Source organism: Engystomops pustulosus, chromosome 4 (assembly GCF_040894005.1).
Source record: "Engystomops pustulosus chromosome 4, aEngPut4.maternal, whole genome shotgun sequence".
NCBI lineage: Eukaryota > Metazoa > Chordata > Amphibia > Anura > Leptodactylidae > Engystomops > Engystomops pustulosus.
Genome location: NC_092414.1, coordinates 209751617 through 209773193, shown reverse-complemented (window position 1 = coordinate 209773193; position 21577 = coordinate 209751617). Strand labels below are relative to the sequence as shown.

The window sequence follows — 21577 nt, the reverse complement described above, 5'->3', positions numbered from 1 at the left end:
AATATATAGAAATTAAGACCAAATAAAGGGTCAACTGGAATTAAAGGCGATTTTTTTGATGGTTGAAGCCATAAAATGGGTCAGGAAACGCCTCAATGTATATAATACCTTAGTAGAACAGGTTTTTTTTAATATAAATGGCTTATTTTACCATAGATGACGCTATAAATGTAGAAGATTTTTAGAAAGTGTTCACAGAAAATGTGAATTCAGGTAGATTTTACAATTCCCATAAGCTACTAAAGAGCATTGCGTGGTACCAACATTTCACAGATCTGGTTATCTACTAGAATTATTAGGGCAGAAGGATCATCAGACTGGCATCATCTCTAATGCAAAATGTTCTCACCGTTCCCATACAGGTATCTGCCACATCAATCCATATCGAGTCGGCTACAATCGCCCGGCCCGATCCGGTTGTCACAGTATAGTATGCCAAAATGCGGAATGACGGGATAAATTCTTCTGTTATAGGCAATAACATAGTCACAAAATTCTGGCCTTTGTCCCTCTTCTGTGACCCCACCTTCATTATTCGACCTTTGTTCATTATCTTTATGTAAAAAAAAATATATATACATGATATTATATAAGAAAACAAAACCATATATACATTGAGACCCATCTGATATAAAACAGAAACCATAAAAGTCTACTACATGTTATGTTGTACAGAGACTCCACAAGGTTTGGGGCACGTCTTAAAGCACCTAAAAAATTGTGGTCTATGTAATACATGAACCACAGCAATCTTACAGAATGGGGTAGATTTACTTACTCGCTCCCGTCGCGATCCCGCGTTGCTTTGTCCGACGAAGATTAGGGTCCAGCGCGATTGACTAAGGTCGTGTGCCCGAGTTCCTGCATGTGTCGCTGCTGCGCCGAGATCCACCGAAGTTCACCTTCTTCTTCCTGGTGCATGTGAGTGCTTGATCTTGCGACACATTTCCTTGTCTGAATCCATTGGGTTGTCCGACGGCCCGCCCCCTGATTTCTGACGTGTGCAAGCCGGCGAAAGTGCGGCGTTCGGACCCTTAGTAAATGAGCCCCCATGTGTCTAATAACCGAAAGAAACTTGATCAGTTAACTGTTCTGTATTTCTTCAGTATTATACAGTTTATCAGATGATAAAATATGAGACTTCTTTGTTGTCCTTTTAGGGGATGAATTAATTTGAGATAATCAGCGACTCTCTGAGAACAGACTATGAAAATTCACTTTGGAACACACCAATCCAAAATGATAGGTGGCTGTGATGGATGAATGGACCCATTCATTTAGTGTTCAGGTTACCATACCGCACCCCAATGCTCACCCCCACTGGTGACACCGGTAACGGTTTTGGCACTGATCACAGGTGTTATCAATTATGTGCCACCAGCATTTTCCCAAGTATCGGCACTCTCATCATCGGAAAACACAGATCCTACCAGAGTAAATGGAAGTGCTCACGTGACGCCATTTAAAGAGTTAAATATTTAACACCAGTGATCAGTGTCAAGACCGATTATAGGCTTTACTAGTGGGGGTTAGCTAAAATGCCAAACTTCTGGCTGAGTTCTTGTTTTTTGGACCCGAATATTGTGGTTTAGCGCCGCTCATCAAAAGTGTCTGCGTGTCCATCAATCATGTGGACTTTAAAGTGAAACGTGACGCAAATTTACACAATGAAAAAGTTTAGACTAAAATAATAAAAACTGCATACCACATAGTTGAAGCGGTTGATCTGATCTTGGACATTGGGGTCGGTGTTCCTGATATTAAAGTGGACAGCTGCATTTGCTCCTATTTCCAGTTCCCCTCCGGTGACACTGAGATGAAGGTAGTTGCCACCAGTGGGTTTGTAGGCAGAGGCCACCATGGTGGCAGAAGCTTGTTGGTCCTTGGTTAATTGGTCATCTGTTGTAGACACCTAGAAGCAAAAATAAAATACACATTTGTAACAAGATAAGAGTGAAGCAATAATAATAAATAATAATTAATAATTCCTTTAATTATATAGGGCGCACAGATTACAAAGGGCTGCACAGAGCTTGTCAAATCGGTTCCTGTCCCCAATGGGGCTCACAATCTAATCACCCTACCAGTATGTTTTGGAGTGTGGGAGGAAACCGGAGGACCAGGAGGATGTCCCCTTGACTCGGCAGCTGATGATGCTTTGTTGCAAATTCTACTTTTGCCTTTAAAGGATTGCCCAGTCACAACAAGTTAGCCCCTATCCATTGCTGATCTTTGGGGTCTCATGAGAATGGGGAGCTATTGTACCCTTTCAAACCCCAAATGAGCAGAGCACTGCCTCTCCATTCTCTGTCTATGGAACTGATTGAGATAGCCGAGTTTACCACATGGCTATCTCTCTCTGCCCTATATAAATGAATAGAGCAGCTGGACGACCAGATGTGCGACTGGCTGCTCTGTTTGTAATCCATGGGGAAACCGACACTGGAACCACCACCAATCAGGAAAGTATTGACTGGACAACCCCTATAAAATAAAGGTCGGGAAGGGTTTCCCATCAACTCCACTAATTCCTCTAATAAGAAAAAACAATGATGTCCACCTAAACATCAGCAGCTTTATTAGTCTATTTTAAACTGACAAATTACCGTGATCTGTAGCACATTTATATCTGAGGCAGTATTTATGCTCAGCCGAACAGTTCCGTCTTTCTGGGTAGCTCCTCTCACTTTTCCTGGCTCTGCTACAACAGGGACACGTTGAGCTGGAGACCCATCAGGATTAGTGACAAATACCTAAAATGCATTAAAATAAAATTTTTAGATGATGTCCTTTTTACATACCATAGACTATTAACAAAACACGTGTGTTCTCATGGCAGAGGGACCTTCTGTCTTCCTCAAGGTCTAATTACATTTGTTACCTCTACATTCAACACAGCTTTGCTTGTACCACGTGTCACTCATTTGGGCCATTTCTTAGAGGGAATATTATACATAATAATAAAAATAAACACTAAAATTTTATTCCGAAAAAGGTCCAGTGAAAGAAAAGGGAAAAAGCACAATAAAAACTAAAAAAAACAATGTGGTCAACTAATAAAACAATGAGCAATAAATGCAAAAGATAAAACATGTAAGCTACTAAAACAATAAGGTAGTGTTGATGTGGCGTTACAAGATCATAAAGGGAAAAATAAACTTTTCAAAAACATAAAAAGGCAGTAAAAATAGAGACTGAAAAAAAATATAGTATAGTACTATAGTATAATACTAAAAACTGAAAGTGGAGAGGGATAAGGAATATCCTGGGGTTCATTGTGGAGGGAGATGATAAATAACCTGGGGTCTTGTTAGAGGGAGATGAGGAATAATAAGGGGATCATGATTGAGTGGGATGAGAAAGAACCTGGGGGTCATAGTGGAGGGATATGAAAAATAAGCTGGGGGTCATTGTGGAGGGAGATGAGAAATAATCTGGGGGTCATGATGGAGGGAGATGAGAATAACCTCCTCTCGGGTTGCGGGTGCACCCGTGTGTCTCCCTGTGCTCCCTCAGCTGTGCGGCAGGCTCACTCACCTGTCCACATTCCAGCCCTGTCTCCCACGATCCTGCGTACGCGTACCCACCACCAAAGGCACGCGCTTGACGGCTTCTCGAGATTTAAAGGGCCAGCGCGCTTCTAATTGCGCGCGCTAGCCACCTGGAAATCCAATAAATAGGCAGCCTCTTCCCTTATGCCCCCCCCCCCCCGGATCTTTGTACCTTGTGCTTGAGAGAAAGCTTGTTCCTTATGGCTAATGACCCTGGTTCTGATCCTGACTACACTCCTCTGCTGCCTGCCATGACCTTCTGCTCCGCTATTGACTATACTCCTCTGCTGCCATGCCTGACCTTCTGCTACGCTACTGACTACACTCCTCTGCTGCCTGCCATGACCTTCTGCTCCGCTATTGACTACACTCCTCTGCTGCAATGCCTGACCTTCTGCTACGCTACTGACTACACTCCTCTGCTGCCTGTCCTGACCTTCTGCTCCGCTATTGACTACACTCCTCTGCTGCCATGCCTGACCTTCTGATACGCTACTGACTATGATCCTATGCTGCCTGTCCTGACCTTCTGCCTGTCCCTGACTATGATTCTGCTCTACAACTTTGTTCTCCGCCACCAAGGACAAAGTCACGCCTGTGGAGCAACCTATTGGTACCACGGCGCTGCAAGTCCAACCTGCTTTGTGGCAGGCTCTGGTGGAAACTGGGTACCACTTTGCCTCCACTCCCAGGTGTCAGCTTATGTTATCGTCCACTGTGGTACAGTGGGTCCACTTCCCATGAATCCTGACAATGATTTACCAAATTTTCCCCAAAATTTGATTTTTTTATTTTGGAAATATTTTATTTGTTACTAATTGAGTGTAACAAACATTATTCTGAAGCACTGGGAGTAAGTTTGGCATTCTAATCAATGTACATTGCTGCACCATGCAGATCATAGTCCTTATTGATTATGAAATGGTCACAGAGCTCCAGGTAGACAAGTCACATTGCCACCAGTAGCCATTAATCATGTTTCCCCCATCAAATACAAGACTTAAAATGTATAAGAATTCTTTAAAAATCTAAGAATTTTCCTAAACTAAAAAAAAATATTGGAAAGTGCCAGGCATCCTCTCCCTCCACCACGATCACACAGGAGTGCATCGATTACTAAACAACCAATCACACAAGCTGCAAAAATCCATATAAAAAACATGAAAGTGCAAAATGATGTCAAAAGTCTGAATAAAAATAAGTGAGAATGAATAAACCAGATTTGTGTATATGACATTCATAGTGATATAAAAAGAGCCAGCTTGTAGCATCTGTCTCAACAACTGCAGGAAACAGACTTTACAGTGTATTTCGGACTAACTGAACGGGACCTGCATATGGATGGGCTATGAAGAACATAGACAGCCACCAACTCCCTGCAGAGAATGTATTGGTAAAAAAAAATATTTCTCCTTATCTAGAGGTGGAAAAAAGGCCCCCATTTTACTGCGGTAGTGAGGGTCTGGTGGCAATCCTAGTGGCAATCCAGTAGTCTGACAAATTATTAATTATGTGTTGTGACAAAATGCAATGTTTTCCGGACCCCTGAGGGATACACAAGGCAATCATCGTTTTTATAGACAATCCCTGAACACATGCACCCTGGGAGGTGCAGGAAGTGAGTGAGTGTTGTCCAGACAACAAACCTGACCTGACACTCGCTCTCATTTCATGTAACGAGATTTTATCGGGTGAGAGCCAACCCACTAGCTCCTGACGTCATAGTGTGCAACGGAGGGCACAGGGCATGGAGGCGTCTCTGCCCCCTCTGTTACAAGGGACAAGAAGAAGAAGAGGAGCCGTGGGGAGCATTGGAGAGCACCGGAAGGTAAGTTTGTAATTTTTTTTTTTTATACACTTGTGTATAAGTCGGGGTGGAGGTGTGAGGCCACATTTTGCCCTTGTGTAATGGACAACATCATGACAATGTAAAAATGTCTGGTTGCCACTTTTACTGCTCAGTCTGCCGGCACTGTGTCTCATTGCCTGGTCACACAGGCCTAGATGGTGGTCTGTCCACTGTCCTCAATCAGCTCATCCTCAATGTAAAGCAGATAGGAATCTGCGTAATTCCCTGCCAGAAAGAGCATCATAATTAAGAGGCAGATTAAGGACAGATGAAGCCTTTCCCTGCTCTATGAAAACAACCTGGACCAGAAGGTGTTTAGCTGTTTAGAATTTTTATGCACAACAACTATTCTGCCCCGTTTGCCCCTTTCAAACTTGTAGTGGTCAAAAAACCTCTCGACGTGGCCGCATCTTCTCATTGTATTGTATAGAATATTGATTTAACATAATTAGTTTACTGTGAGTGTCTTTTTAATCTTAAACTTTTATAAGGTTTATTAAATGACCCTAAAATTACTAAAAGGATAGCAAAATCCTAAACTAAATGAAGATAATTCTAGCCCATTCGGTTTTATGTCCAGTTAAACTGTTTATAGGGTTTGTGGGCAGTTGGATAGTTGTTATTTTCAATTATTTTTTTATTTATTTTTTCTTTATATGTATGTTGTTTAAGATAAAGATGGTGGTTTTGCAAGTCTATAACATATTAATATAGGAATACAATACAGTAATATTAAGAGACAGGGCAGAAAATCCATGCCACTTACCATAAGATCAAATGGCATGCCAGGCTTAAAATACTTTGATGTTTTTGTGTAAAGGATTTTGTATGGAGACGTCACAATAAAAATATTCTCCAGCTCAGATTCCACCAAGTCACTGCCTGGAAGAGAAACCATTACATGATTGGAGATAAAGCTTCAGTAATATACTAATAGCTTTCTGCACAGAATGTTGCAAAAATCTCTGAACCTCTGGAATCTGCACTAGGGATGAGCCAACACTTTAAGGTCCCTGATTAGACTAAAAGTTCAATCACCCCCACTGGTAAGGCCCGAGATCAGTGCTAGCACCGATCACAGGTGTTACCCTTTAAATGCCACCAGTAATATGCACTGCCATGACTTTGCTGGCAGCATTTTAAGAGTTAAAGGAAATCTACCAATCACAAAAAGTAAAAATAAATAAACTACAGATACTCAGCTGACCTCCTCTTCATCCCAATTCCGGTGCTTGTCTTGACCTGCCTGGATCACCTAGAATTGAGACTTATAAAAAGCAAGCCAGAGTGTGGGGACGCGATATCCGGTGTTCCGAGCTACTAATTATGCACGCCCCTGCACAACCCTCTACCATGGGGGCGTGAATAATTAGCAGCCCGAGCACCAGACATCGCATTCCCACACTCTGGCTTGCTTTTTATAAGTCTTTTTTCTAGGTGATTCAGGCGATGATTATGGTCATGATTAGAGGAGACAAGCACCAGGATGAAGAGAAGGACAGGGGAGCATCTGAAGGTATTTTTACTTTAACTGAATGGTAGATTTTCTTTAATCGTGAGGTGTGGTTTTGTGAGCTGAACTTCGAACCCCAACTTCTGGTTGAAGTGCATTTCGGGTTTGGGTCCACAAATTACTAATGTGCACCTATCCTAAGAATTGAGGTCTTATAACCTCCATTTCATTATCTGCTTGAGCGGAGTTGTTTTTTAGAACTGACGGACAGTAAGAACCCAAAAAAGAAAGCCAGCTCCCTTTCATTTGTGTGTTGCATGGCAGTGTGTATATTTGCTATTTGGCAATATATGGTGGCAAGTTACAGAGTATACAAGGCATTGTTATCCTAGTTGAAATGCAATGTAATGGAGACTGAGTTTTCCTAGGAATTGCTGATATTTTAAAGTACCGCTGATGCTGCCTAATAGGAATCTTACTAGATATACTGGATATAGTCTGTATGAAGATTATGATGATTACTATCACCTACCTGAATCAGTAATGACAGTGACGGACACATATAAGGTCCATTGTAACATGTCCAATTCTTCTTGAAAATACTTCACCAAGTCTTTTCTTTCCAATACAGTAAAACCTTCACCATCGGAAATCTGGTTTTAAGGTTGAATTGAGAAAATAAGAGTGTGTACACATGGAAATCTACTGGTCAATACGTTGACAATGTGTCCTGTAAGGACATATGTTGACCCTACTCAGTTGAATGCTGCTTTGTACGTGGGGGGTGTCCTGCTGAAGACCCCTCATTAACCTCATCCAATCCTTCCCCTTCCTTGGTTGAACTTGATGGACATGTGTCTTTTTTTCAACCGTATAAACAATGTAACTATGGTTAAATTGTGGATGGAGTCTACAGATTCTGATGGGCTTGGCCTCATTTTCTGAGGAACTAGATCATACCACTCATTTAAGGACCAAAGAAAGTCCACCATGGTTTTAGAAAACATGGGTTTGCTTTTCTAATTGGGCCATGTTTTCCATGAACCATTTCATGTAAAGCAATTTAAACATATTAATATTATTAACCCCTCCATAACATGGAGGGTAATGGTAACTGTAATTTCAAGTCTTTAAAATAAACTTTTAAGATATAAAAATTATAATCGTTACCTCTATTCTCCTTAAGGTATCTGGTAGACTTCTCTTCTCGTTGTCTCTCTTGACTCCAAACAACACAAAGGCCTTGCCATTCACAGGCTTCCCATAGAGATAACTAGAGAGAAATATAATAATGTTTTACCACCAGTCACAATAAGTAATATCTCTATAGATGTTATTGATAGCTGCATCACCAAGTAACTTCCCACAAACATCTTCATGAAAACTTAACATAGCCAAATCTTTCCACTTACGTTGCCTCTATGTCCACCCTAAGTTCTTTGTCTTTAATGTAGAAAAAATTCTTAGATGTAGTAATTTTTATTTCAAAGCTTGGTAGAACTGAAATGAATTAAAATAATTGTGAAATAAAATTACAAACATTCTTAATGGCTGTTAAAACTTGCAATACTTCTTCTCACCACATGGAGTGCTGTTTGGGGCTGATACATCTATAAAACACACAAGAAAGAAGGACTTCTGCCAATGGGACAAACGCTCATTGATGTTATTGCTCTGAATTTTCTTTAAATGTAATGTTCAGGATGGAAAATTCCAAATAATTTTTTACTAAATTCTATTCTATCATGGCAAAATTTTGTTGAGATCTTCTATCTACGAGCAGGATTTATTCTGTGCTAATTGAAATTTTCGAGCCAGTTTTTAAAATAACGGCTGGTAACTGTTGGAAGAAGTAAGATGCCAACATGGATTTCCCTTATCTGAATTCAAATATCTATCATCTCTTAGATGAACAACACAAATTTCCTAAAGGACCCCGTGATGTGCAATGAAAGCAAAGACCTTAGTCTGTGATACATTTAAGAGTTAACTTTCAGTGTTTTTTGTAAGGTTGGCCCTTTCTACAATATTTTGGAAGGCCGTGTATATCCTAATAAGTTTAGGAGCACCTACCCCCGATTTAGGAGATATAGATAAGTGCTGGGAAACAGGGAATTTGGCAGTGGGATCAGGAGGATGGGTGATATCCATCGTCTTTCTGCTCTTGTGTGACTAAGCCTTCATCTACTGCACGAGGCTGCTGGATATCAAGGTTTGGATAATTTAATTTTTACTAGAACTGGAAGAAGAAGTCAGACAGGTTCTATACAAATCCTTTGCTCCACCGGATGGCTTCAGTTCCACTCTTACCGTATTCCTTCACTTCGAATTGTGTGGTGTAATTCTGAATGGAGGTGTCCTCAAACTTTGCTGATATGGTCCACAAGCCCAAGCTTTAAAACAGAGGACAAAACTATTAACAATCATCTTAATCAACAGTATCAACAACCACATGCAAAATATTTGATCCTCTATGCCCATGGATTGTCTCTCACCTTACAAGGTCAGTCAGTGTATGAGACAAGGAAATGATCCCAGTTTTGGAAGGTTGATGAACGAGATCTCTTTTGACCATGACATTCCCGGGAGTCTGTGAAGAATTCAGAGGAACCAAATCAGTAAGAAATTGTCTACGATGGTGACCAAACATGGTGGTTAAACTACTTTACACTTTAAAGGTAAGTGCAATACCCTTATAGGACCAACCATATTGTACTTACCCTGGGGTCCAAGAGGACCACCCATTGGCAGCAGGACTTCTATGTCCTGAGGACGTCCGGTGGATTATATATGTTTATATTATTTTCATTTGTGGTTTGAGGTTCCAACAAGAATTACCACGCAAAGCACCTTGTCTGTACAAGGCCAACCCAGATTCTAGATACGTCATGGTTTACCCTGGTGCTAAGATTGACCAATCTAACATTGTGCCCTACAAAGTACCCAGCAATGTCCTGTACATCTCTTGAACATGACATATACTGAAGAATATTTTAGTCTTACCAGGAATTCGATGATTACCGGCCTGCTCAGTGGCTTCAGATTAGGGGTCATGGTAAAAAGCCTGTATAAAACTTCATAACAAAGAAATAGAAATATCCATATCAGTGAAATCATCATGAGCTTAGTTATATAGAGATCAGCAGTATGTTATATTCTTTTCTTTGCAGTTGTAGAATACCTTAGCTCATACACTGTAGGATTAGTAACTTGAGCTCATATTCCCTTGCTTCCAGTATTTCATTCACAATAGTAACGTCCTCTCACAAGATCAAAGGATTATATGGAGCCCCACCTATTAGTGCCTGCAAGACTGTAATAGCCTCTTGTGAGAGCGACTTTTGGCATTACATCTCCTCTTCCCTCATGTTGGGAGCACCATTGGAATCGCTTTGCAGTTCTGTGGGGTTGGTATGACAAACTTTACTGCCACCAAGTTTTCAGAGACACAGCTCGTGACAGGTTCCCACACAGCCATATTAACTAAATGCCACCCTTGTTTTAGCAACCAAATTGTTTGCCTCACAAACCCATAAAATCAACTTTGTTCTATTACCTGGCATCAAAGGTGGGTTTTCTGCTCAACCGACTCCTTCCATTCACTCCTCCCCATGCCTAAAGCCTCCTCACTAAGGTGCTTTACAAAGTAACATTAACATCTACGACATGTATGCATCTGATCACATGAAATCATAGCAGCCTCCATGGACTTCTACTCCTCCCCATCCTCCATGGGGGCTGCTGTGATCAGATATATACATGGGGTATATTTTTCAAATGTATAGGACAAAGGACTTTAGATTACATCACCCTCACATGACATAAATGTAACACAAGGCACTGTGTAAAAAATTTCACACCATATTTCTTATAACTAAACAGAGCTTTATATGTCTGTAGCTGAATATTGGGAGACAATACCTAATCACTAATTGCATACAGCAGCATGGAAATAGAGTGAGACCTGTCCAAATCAAAGAGGCAGGTCAGTGCCAGACAACTGGAAAGACACAAAGCTGTCAGTCAAAATAAGAAGGCGTGGTACACTGGTAGCCTGGGAAAAACCAAGAGTCAAGTATGCTAATTTGCAAAAAATTGGCTGTAATTAAGGTACAGGGCCTCACTGGCAGATCATTTTAGGTGATATGGGGAGGACTTGTAACCCTTTACCTGCAGGCACTGTTGGTTTGAGGGGTAAAATTGTGGTGACAAGTCTTCTCTACCCTTCCATTCACTGTGCCTTAAAAAGTATTGGAAATGTAGATATAAATCTAAAGGTCACTTTGCTTTTTTTGATAGGAAAAGGACAACTGTGCCTCAAGCTACACCCATTGGGAGGTAATTCAGGGACAAACATTATGGAACTTATGGAATTATGGCTATTTGCATGGGAATTGGAGGTGGCAGCTCATAATAATTTACAGTGCCAACATAGTGGGTGGGGTGGTTACTCCACGACAATAACTCATAACGATTCTAGGTGTGTGATCGTGATCCAAGCAGATCCCCACAAGCACAGAGTCGGGAGGAGGAGGTGGGAGGGGTGAGTGTTCTTCACCCCTCCTCCATCCATAGGCAAACGAGTGACAAATCCGCAAATCTGCCCAAATATTGGACAAGTGCTATATTTTGCGGCACGGCTGCCTGACTCGATGACTGTGCAGAGGCATACTGTGGGCTCACCACATAGTCCCCAAGAGCCATAGAAGTCTATGAGGGTCTTGATCTGGTCGTTACTAATGGGAGCAGATCACGGCCCCCATAACGGCGGTATGAATGAGAATGTGGAGGTAGCTGAGAGTGTAATATATAGTGTCTCTTTGTTCATCTTCTTGGTTCTGTTTTGTGGCCTCCAACAACCACAGATGTGGAAAATATGACATTTATATTGTAAACTATAGTTTTAGGTGGATTCCCAGCATCCCCTGTCATTCCTTCTCAATGTACCTAAAGATCCCGGGGTGTAGACGGGTTTGTCGGTCTGTATGAAGATGTGTCCACTTTGATAAGACACCAGGACAACTTTCTCCAGGGAGCAAACTGGTGACTTCATAGAGACATACACAAACTGCTTCTGTGTTCGGTGAATTTCCAAATTAGTTGAGGGAATCTGAAAGACACAAAAACATTATTATGAAAAGACAAACTTAGGAAAAAATTCTCTTTACTTTGTTGTAATAGAAAATGGGACTGTTCCTTATCTACCTGGAGAGTCCATGATAAGTCGCTGCTGCATGAAGGATACAGTAGAGGGCGCTGCGGCACTTCCAATAAAATCATCCCAAGCTTTATTTAAACATCTATTAAAACAGCTTGTACAGACGTATCGGTCTTACATGGCCGGACCTACGTGTTTCCCACTATGTGGATCTTCATGGTATGAACTAACATGTACAAGCTAAGCATAATGAGGACCAATCACAGAGCACTGCATCGTCACAAAAATTAGGAACATGGATACACTTAAATAAAATGAGATAAAATAATCCTTCATTATGATTCTTAAAAATCCTTAAAATAAAAAAATACATATAGGGAGTGATGCAGAGGGGCTATACAGGCAAGTGACGGCTATTTCGCATGTACCACAAGCCAGAAGAAGCGTGGTATGTGAAATGCTGTTGCTTGCCAGTATAGCCCCTCTGCATCACTCCCTATCCCTAAGCCAACACGATGGAATAAAGATCTAATGAGATACCAGGAAGGGTGAGTGCCATTCCATGTCTCCCTATTCTCCCTGGACATCCCTACAAAACTGAACTCTGTGAATAGAGTACCAACCGTTGGTGGTTTTATGGCGTATGTTCATTACATGTAGTAAGCTCGAGAAAGGTTCTGAACCCTCAATATCCACTATATCAGCAGCAGTTACCATCTATATTTCTTTGAGGTATATGATATTATAACTTTGTGATATGCTTTATTAAAGAAAAATGTTTTTATAAGTCAAATTCCGCTCCTATACTCACACTGACTATAGATAAGGAGAGGCTGGTGAAGTTTCTTATGCCTTATCTCCTTACAGACAGTTAATCTCCCTACAGAACTGAATCAGGTAAAATATTCCCTGGGTATGGAATGAGCCTTCTTTAGCCTTCTCTCTTTATCTGCTATTTACAGACTTGAGAAGATGGTCAGATACACTGCTCACTGCAGGAAAAGTAAGTGGCAAAACATTGGACATATTTTCTTTTCAGAACAGAATATGTTGCAAATTTTAGTGTTACAATTCTGGGAAAGATACAGCTTCAATGGTTTAGTCGTGCTTTGAAGATTTGGTGTGATTTCTCAATATTTCTCGGGGTGGTTCCGTTGCTGCATTACCGTTAATTGATTGAGTTAGAATGTGGAGGTCTTTGAAGATTTTGCACATAAGGACTCAGAGACTATAGGGAACCTGTCATCTAAAAATCTCAATAAACCCCCCAGAGTTCCTAGGACTGCAAATATATCTTGATGCGTCTACTGCAAGTCCTGGACGTTGCACCATTCTTCAAAAAAGTCAAGGAGGCGGGAGAGATCTTGGACACTTCTCCCAGCTCTAAGGCGCTGTGTAGGGGACTCGCAGGCTGACCCCACACTGAATATCAAAAAGTTACTACTGTGCCTCGGAGCTGGGGGCAGTGTGAAGGGGTGGGTTTATGATGAGGAGGCAGGGGAACCTGACTGTATCCAACAGCTCTCCCGCCTCATTGACTGGGCAGAGAAGTGGGGTAATAAAAGCCATTTTTTAAATGGTGCAAGGCCCAAGATATATTTGCAGTCTTGTGTAAGGTATTCTGGAGGGTTTATTGAGTCAGTTTTAGATGACAGGTTTCAGGACCCGTGACGTAATAGCACTTCAAGGGTCGGCTGCGGGTGCATGGAGAGGGCTCACGGGCTGAGCCCTCTCCATATCCGGTAAGTCATAGCGTAGCAAAGACTTACCGGTAACACGCGCGATCAGTGCTTGCACATCGCCGCCGGCAAAGGTTATCTTATTGGAGATTGACGCTCCCCGTGACGTCATTGGGGAGCGGCGATCGGTTGCCTGGATTTAACCCATTCATTACTATTGCACATTGTAATGAATGAGGAGGAAAAATCCCCATATACTACCAAACTGTAGTATGGCAGTATATGATAGGATCAATCAGACAACCAAGGGTTAAAGTACCATAGGGAGCCTGAAAAATAGTAAAAGTAAAAATAAAAAAAGATTTAAAAAAAAATTATCATATAAAAAACAAAAAATTCTATTCACCCTAGAACTGATATAAATATAAATAAGCAGTAAAAATCATAAACACATTAGGTATCACGGGGCTTGATCTATCAAAATATAAAAACGGTTTTTCACTGTTTTAAAAAATATAAAAAAATTCTATAAAAAGTGATCAGAAGGTCGTACAGCCCTAAAAATGATAGCATTGAAAACTTCATCAGAAGTCACAAAAAATGACACCACCCACAGCTCTGTACACCAAAGTATGAAAAAGTTATAAGCGCCAGAAACTGGCAAAATCTGAAGAAAAAAAAAATTTGTACAGGAGGTTTTAGTTTTTGTAAATGTATGAAAACATTATAAAACCTATACAAATTTTGTGTCCCCGTAATCGCTACAACCCAAAGAATAAAGTAGACATGTCATTTGGGGCGCACAGTGAAAGCCGTAATATCCAAGCCCACAAGAAAAAGTTGCAAATGCATTTTTTCACCAATTTCACTCCAATTTTTTTCCTGCTTCCCAGTACACGGGATGGAAGAATAAAAACCATCCCTATGAAGTGCAGTTTGTTAGGCAGAAAACAAGCCCTCACACAGCTCTGTACATGGAAAAATTATAAAAGTTATAGATTTTTGATTGCGGGGATTGAAAAAATAAAAAAACAAAAAAGGGCCAGGTCCTTAAAGGGTTAAGATAATTTACGTTGTCACACATCTATAAGGAATACAAAGCAGTAACCAGAGGGATCAATGGTGAAGTATCCAGCTCAGACAATCAATAATACATCATTACATGGTAGAGATAATCATGACTGGTGCCCATCATAAGGACCCACAGGTGCCCATTGTCCCAGGATACGGAGAGGTAAACAATCTACAAGAGATTGGGATCTTACCGTCAACGTAACATTTCCCAAGAACTTGTTATTGTGATTCACAGAGACTTTGCTGGTAGCTAAAATGTAAGTCCTCCGGGGATAGTCCTGGACTGTGATGTCCGCATCAAACGCCGCTCCCTGTCCATCTACTATAATGGTCTCTTCACTGTCTACACGGAGCACGTTGGGTGTTATCAGGAGGCATCTGGGGGGAGAAAAAATTGTACAAGAAGAAGAAGAAGAAAGTGTTTTTATTTTTCCAGAATATTAGCCCAATTATATAGGTGCCTACATAGGTTATGTCTGATATAGCATCTAAGATTTACCATACATACTCGAGTATAAGCCTAGTTTTTCAGCACCAAAACGGCTTATACTTGAGTTAAAAAAGATATATCAAAACTCACCTTTCTGGCTTCCCCCGATGCTGGCTATATACTGGGGCAGGGGGCTGGCTATATCCTGGGACAGGGGGCTGGCTATATACTGGGGGATATGGGCTGGCAGGCTATATACTGAGGGGCAGGTGCTGGCTATATACTATGGTGCAGGGTACGGCAGGCTACATACTGGGGAGGCTGTGACTAATGCATTTCCCACCCTCGGCTTATACTCGAGTCAATAGGTTTTCCCAGGGTTTTGTGGTAAAATTAGAGGTCTCGGCTTATACTTGGGTCCGCTTATACTCGAGTATATACGGTAGTTATCTTAGTTGATACGTTACCTCATACCGGTGATCCCCTATTTAAGAACACCCGACTTACAGATGACCCCTAGTTACAAACAGACCTCTGGATGTTGGTAATTTACTGTCTTTTAGTCCCAGGCTACAATGATCAGCTGTAACAGTTATTAAAGGTGTCTGCAATTAAAATTTATTGTTAATCCTGGTTCTTATAACAATCCAAAAGTTTAAAAATCCAAAAAAGACCAAAAAATTATACAGTTCCGACTTACATACAAATTCAACTTATGAACAAACCTGCAGAATTTATCTGGTACGTAACCCAGAGACTGCCTGTACATTATCCCCTATGATCACAGGAATGTACCTTATGTCATTGTTCCTGGGTCAGTTCTAACTACTTTTATATAGACACTTACAACTTTACCATTTCTAACTTCAAAAAGTTCACTTACCCAATACACTATTAGCAGCCAGTGGCATTTTACTAGCATTGCACCCAGTTACTACAATTTCAGACCCTCCTATACACAATATACACTTAGGGGGTGGGGGGGGGGTCATCAATCTTCCATTGGGTTATGTATTTAAAGAAATAGAGATCTTTATCATCTCTGGAATTATGTTGTATATTTTCTTGATGAAGGGAAAGGTCGTCCAATCTTTTTACCCAATAAACGTCTAATTGTGATCTCAACCAAATGCCTCACGAGCAGCGCGTCTATTTCTCCACCAGTTTCTTCTCTATTCTGTTTGGAAAAGTCATCTATCCAAAAAGACTTTGGAAATTCAGAGAAGCTGCAGCTCAACAACACGGACAAAGAGCCGAACACCTTCACTATCCTGGAGAACAGCTCCGAATACTGAGAATAGTTTATGAATCCGGGCATCTTGCAGAGCGCTTCGTATCCTGCCTCACCTTACAACCCTGATTATAATCAGTTCCATACATTGGGCCACATTTATCACTTTTGTGCGCCTAAGTGTAGTAGTTGCGCCTAAATTCTGGCGCACTGTTGTGCCTGAATTATCACAAGCTACAACCATCTGTGATGAGTTAATTTCCTGCCTCACTTTACTTTAACACAGTTTAGGCACAATTTTGGCGCAGTTTCGGCGCAATGTTAGATTCAGGCAGTTACATGTGATCCTGCTACAAGCTCCTCTCTGCTTCTCCCACAGCCCAGAATGAAGATAACACTCACAGCACCCAGGTGTGTGACACCCTGCACCCAGTGACCTCCTCAGCAGGGGCTTCTCCTGGAGGGGATCCCCCAGTGCTGGTCTCCTGCTGCACCCCTGTAATTCAATCAGTATCCTTCTCAGACACCAGTGTGATCATCCTGCTACACATGGGACACTTATCTGTACGTACTGCAACATTCTGCAAAGTTCTCTCCTCTCTTGCTCTGAGCTGAGGATTCTGCAGATTGTTTTGTAAATAGAAGGTGATGAACAGTAAATAGAGTCTGCAGCTCCTGTCTGCAGAGTATCTCATGTCTGTATTATCTGTACTAGTGTCTGCAGTATATGTAATGTCTGTATTATCTGTACTAGTGTCCGCAGTGTATGTAGTGTCTGTATTATCTGTACTAGTGTCTGCAGTTTATGTAGTGTCTGTATTATCTGTACTAGTGTCTGTAGTGTATCTAATGTCTATAGTATCTGTACTAGTGTATGTAGTGTCTGTATTATCTGTACCATACCTCCCAACATTTGTGAAAGGGAAAGAGGGACAAAATCGATCCCCCTAAGCCACACCCCCAATCACTCCCTGGCCACGCCCCAAATTTTAGCCATATTATAATAATAAAAATGATCTCAATTAAAAAAATATATATATATATATATATATTATCCTCATTGGGATTAGAACCCAGAACCTGCAGTGTCCATGTATAATAATGACACAGTGCCCCAACCAACTGAGCTATAACCTCTGTGATTATCTAGGTGTAGAATTTTGGTAACTAAGAACTATGACTACTGTTACACTGTGACACAGATTTAATGCCTCGGTATATAGGGAGGGATCTTCTCAGAGATTATTGTAATTATTGAGACTATTATTATTATTATGGAGATGATTATTATTATTATTATTATTATTATTATTATTATTATTATTATTATTATTGAGATGATTATTATTATTTTTACTATTATTAATAATCATCTCCATAATAATAAAAATATTAAAAATTATAATAATAATAATAATAATAGTCTCAATAATTACAATAATAACCTCTGAGAAGATCCCTCTCTATATATCAGTGCATTAAGTCTGTGTCACAGTGTAAGTGGCAGATAACACTTCTTAGTTACCAGAAATACTCAGCTCTGTATGTATGTAGTGTTTGTATTATCTGTACTAGTGTCTGTAGTGTATCTAATGTCTGTATTATCTGTATTAGTGTCTGCAGTGTATGTTATGTCTGTATTATCTGTACTAGTGTCTGCAGAGTATGTAATGTCTGTATTATCTGTACTAGTGTCTGTAGTGTCTGTACTAGTGTCTGTAGTGTATCTAATGTCTGTATTATCTGTACTAGTGTCTGCAGTGTATGTTATGTCTGTATTATCTGTACTACTGTCTGTAGTGTATCTAATGCCTGTATTATCTGTACTAGTGTCTGTAGTGTATCTAATGTCTGTATTATCTGTACTAGTGTCTGCAATGTTTGTAATGTCTGTATTATCTGTTCTAGTGTCTGCAGAGTATGTAGTGTCTGTATTATCTGTACTAGTGTCTGCAGTGTATGTAATGTCTGTATTATCTGTACTAGTGTCTGCAGTGTATGTAGTGTCTGTATTATCTGTACTAGTGTCTGCAGTGTATGTAATGTCTGTATTATCTGTACTAGCGTCTGCAGTGTATGTAGCATCTGTACTAGTGTCTGTAGTGTATGTAGTGTGTGTATTATCTGTACTAGTGTCTGCAGTGTATGTAATGTCTGTACTAGTGTCTGCAGAGTATGTAATGTCTGTATTATCTGTACTAGTGTCTGCAGTGTATGTAATGTCTGTACTAGTGTCTGCAGAGTATGTAATGTCTGTATTATCTGTACTAGTGTCTGCAGTGTATGTAATGTCTGTATTATCTGTACTAGTGTCTGTAATGTCTGTACTAGTGTCTGCAGTGTATGTAATGTCTGTATTATCTGTACTAGTGTCTGTACTAGTGTCTGCAGTGTATGTTATGTCTGTATTATCTGTACTAGTGTCTGCAGTGTACATAATGTCTGTATTATCTGTACTAGTGTCTGCAGTGTATGTAATGTCTGTATTATCTGTACTAGTGTCTGCAGTGTACATAATGTCTGTATTATCTGTACTAGTGTCTGCAGTGTATGTAATGTCTGTATTATCTGTACTAGTGTCTGCAGTGTATGTAATGTCTGTATTATGTGTACTAGTGTCTGCAGTGTATGTAATGTCTGTATTATCTGTACTAGTGTCTGTACTAGTGTCTGCAGTGTATGTAATGTCTGTATTATCTGTACTAGTGTCTGCAGTGTACATAATGTCTGTATTATCTGTACTAGTGTCTGTACTAGTGTCTGCAGTGTATGTAATGTCTGTATTATCTGTACTAGTGTCTGTAGTGTCTTGCTGAGCTCTTCTGCTGGGGATGAGCTGCTCTGCAAAGGGGCTCAGTGTTACTTCTCAGTTTGCGCCACCTTCGGGCTGGAGTGTTCTTGCACCCCCAACAAAACATCTGGATTGGAAAGATAGATGAGGGAAACCTGGTTATTTTTGCTGAGCGGCTAGTTTGGCGTTTAATCGCAAAAATGGCGCAAAAGCAGTGTGCCAGTATGAAAAGGCGCAAAAACAACAGAAAAAAACGAGTGATACATATATTATAATGAATTCTAGAGACACTGTAAATAATTAATTCATGGAGCTCCTGGTAATATTCAGGTAAATGTGAGAGCAGGCTTTATGTATATTGTTTTATTCTACACGTTTTCTAGATAGATAGGAGATAGATAGATATGCGATAGATAGATATGAAATGGATATGAGATAGATAGATAGATAGATAGATAGATAGATAGATAGATAGATAGATTGTCTGGAACATATAGGGATAGATGTATCACTAGTTTTTCTGTTGTTTTTGCGCCTTTTCACACTGGTGCACCGTTTTTGCGCCATTTTTGTGACTAAACGCCAAACTAGCCTCGCAGCAAAAATAACCATGTTTCCCTCATTTATCCTAGCAATCCAGATGTTTTGCTGCACCATGATATTCATCACTTGCAACTTATTCATTTAGGCACAAAAACAGACACAAAAACACTCCAGCCCAGAAGTTGGTGTCAACTGAGAAGCAAAACTGAGCCCCCGTGCAGAGCAGCTCATCCCCAGCAGCAGAGCTCAGAAGACACTTGTACAGATACTGCAGATAATACAGACACTACAGACATTAATACAGATAATACAGACACTTGGAAAGATAATACAGACACTACAGACACTAGTACAGACATTACATACACTGCAGACACTAGTACAGATAATACAGACGGGACCTGCAGCCTCTATATACAGATCACAAGCTTCTATTTACTGAACATTCTGCTGAATCCACAGCTCAGAGCAGGATGGAAGAGAAGTTTGCAGAATTTTGCAGATACAACAGAAAAGTGTCCCCGTGTACCAGGATGACCACACTGGTGTCTGAGGAGGATACTGGGCAGCATCTGCTTAGGAGATCTCTGGGCGCAGGTTGTCACACACCTGGGTGCTGCTGTGAGTGTTATCTTCATGCCGGGATGTGGGGGAGAAGCAGAGAGGAGCTTGTAGCAGGATCACATGTAACTGCCCGAATCTAACATTGCGCCTAAACTGTGTTAATGTAAAGTGATTAATAGGAGGCAGGAAATGACCTTATCACAGATGGTTGTAGCTTGTGATAATTCTGGCGCAACAGTGCGCCAGAATTTAGGCGCATCTACTACTTAGGCGCAAAAAAGTGATACATCTGGCCCATAGTTATATATGTATATCTAAACGCTGCGGGTATTACTCACGGTGGCTGTGCGTATGATCCAATGAGTCCATATAGAAGAATGAGACCCAGGGCTCCGGACGCCATGGTTGTGCCCTGAGAATGTGCTTCCTTGTAGACAGCGAAGAGTAATATAAAGCCAGTAACAGAATGATTGTCATGGTTGAAGTATACAGACAACTGGCTGGTGGTTACTAATCTCTATTGCAAAGATCGAAACTGGCTCCAAAATACACAGTCCCAATGAAAAGGTGATTGCATAATTCAGCGTGAAAGGGGAGATCATATAAGATATAAGAAAACAAAAGCACCTCACCGAGTTATTTCATATAAGTGTAAATACAACCATGGCTCCCATTGACAGTAAGCTACACAGCCGGGGTGGAGGCTTTCTTACTGCTCCAAAGCTGCTTGAATATCCATAGCTACCCCTATAACCCAGAACAGAAGTGGGTGACAATGTGCACATTGGAATTATAGAAATTTATAGCTTTGTGGACAACCAATCTTGCCTAAGGAGTTGGCTTCATCATCAATGTCCCCTTATTTACAACAGTTGTCCTGTTCCCCTGAAGTAGCTGAAGACTAGCTGCCATCATGACTAGGGTCAACATAACTCCAGCCCACCTCCTTGTCACCGCTTGTGTCTCAATCTCCATCTTCTGGGCTGTTCTGTTGCATGATTTGACATGGACACTACCACCAGCTGTCTTCCTTCTAAGTTATCAACTGATAGAGTCTAAGAAACACCAGTTGGTAGCAATATCGCACAGCTGAACTCAAAAATCTGATCAGAAAGACAGTTTCTAGAGCTGGAGGAAAGACATGGTGACTAGAAGCAAGTTACACAAGTGAGGAGTGAAAAGCCGATGGCTAGAGAAGTGAACAACTATTAGCATTGATGAGCAAACCAATTGAAATTTGGAAAAAAATTTGGT

The 21577-nt window shown here is 40.7% G+C and overlaps 1 protein-coding gene across 1 annotated transcript in view; it reads right to left on the bottom strand.

The window, feature by feature from the left end:
* Nucleotides 1-20812, bottom strand: part of LOC140128249 (venom factor-like) — a 50654-nt gene extending 29842 nt beyond the window's left edge. The window contains exons 1-13 of the mRNA XM_072149808.1: nt 20662-20812; nt 14956-15142; nt 11801-11963; nt 9857-9927; nt 9349-9443; nt 9164-9246; nt 8266-8353; nt 8024-8126; nt 7386-7506; nt 6167-6282; nt 2607-2753; nt 1706-1912; nt 350-553 (exon numbers count right to left, since the gene is read on the bottom strand). Coding sequence (XP_072005909.1) covers nt 350-553; nt 1706-1912; nt 2607-2753; nt 6167-6282; nt 7386-7506; nt 8024-8126; nt 8266-8353; nt 9164-9246; nt 9349-9443; nt 9857-9927; nt 11801-11963; nt 14956-15142; nt 20662-20726 — 1650 coding nt within the window. The 5' untranslated portion in view covers nt 20727-20812. The remainder of the gene's footprint in view (nt 1-349; nt 554-1705; nt 1913-2606; nt 2754-6166; nt 6283-7385; nt 7507-8023; nt 8127-8265; nt 8354-9163; nt 9247-9348; nt 9444-9856; nt 9928-11800; nt 11964-14955; nt 15143-20661) is intronic.
* Nucleotides 20813-21577: the final 765 nt, after the last annotated feature.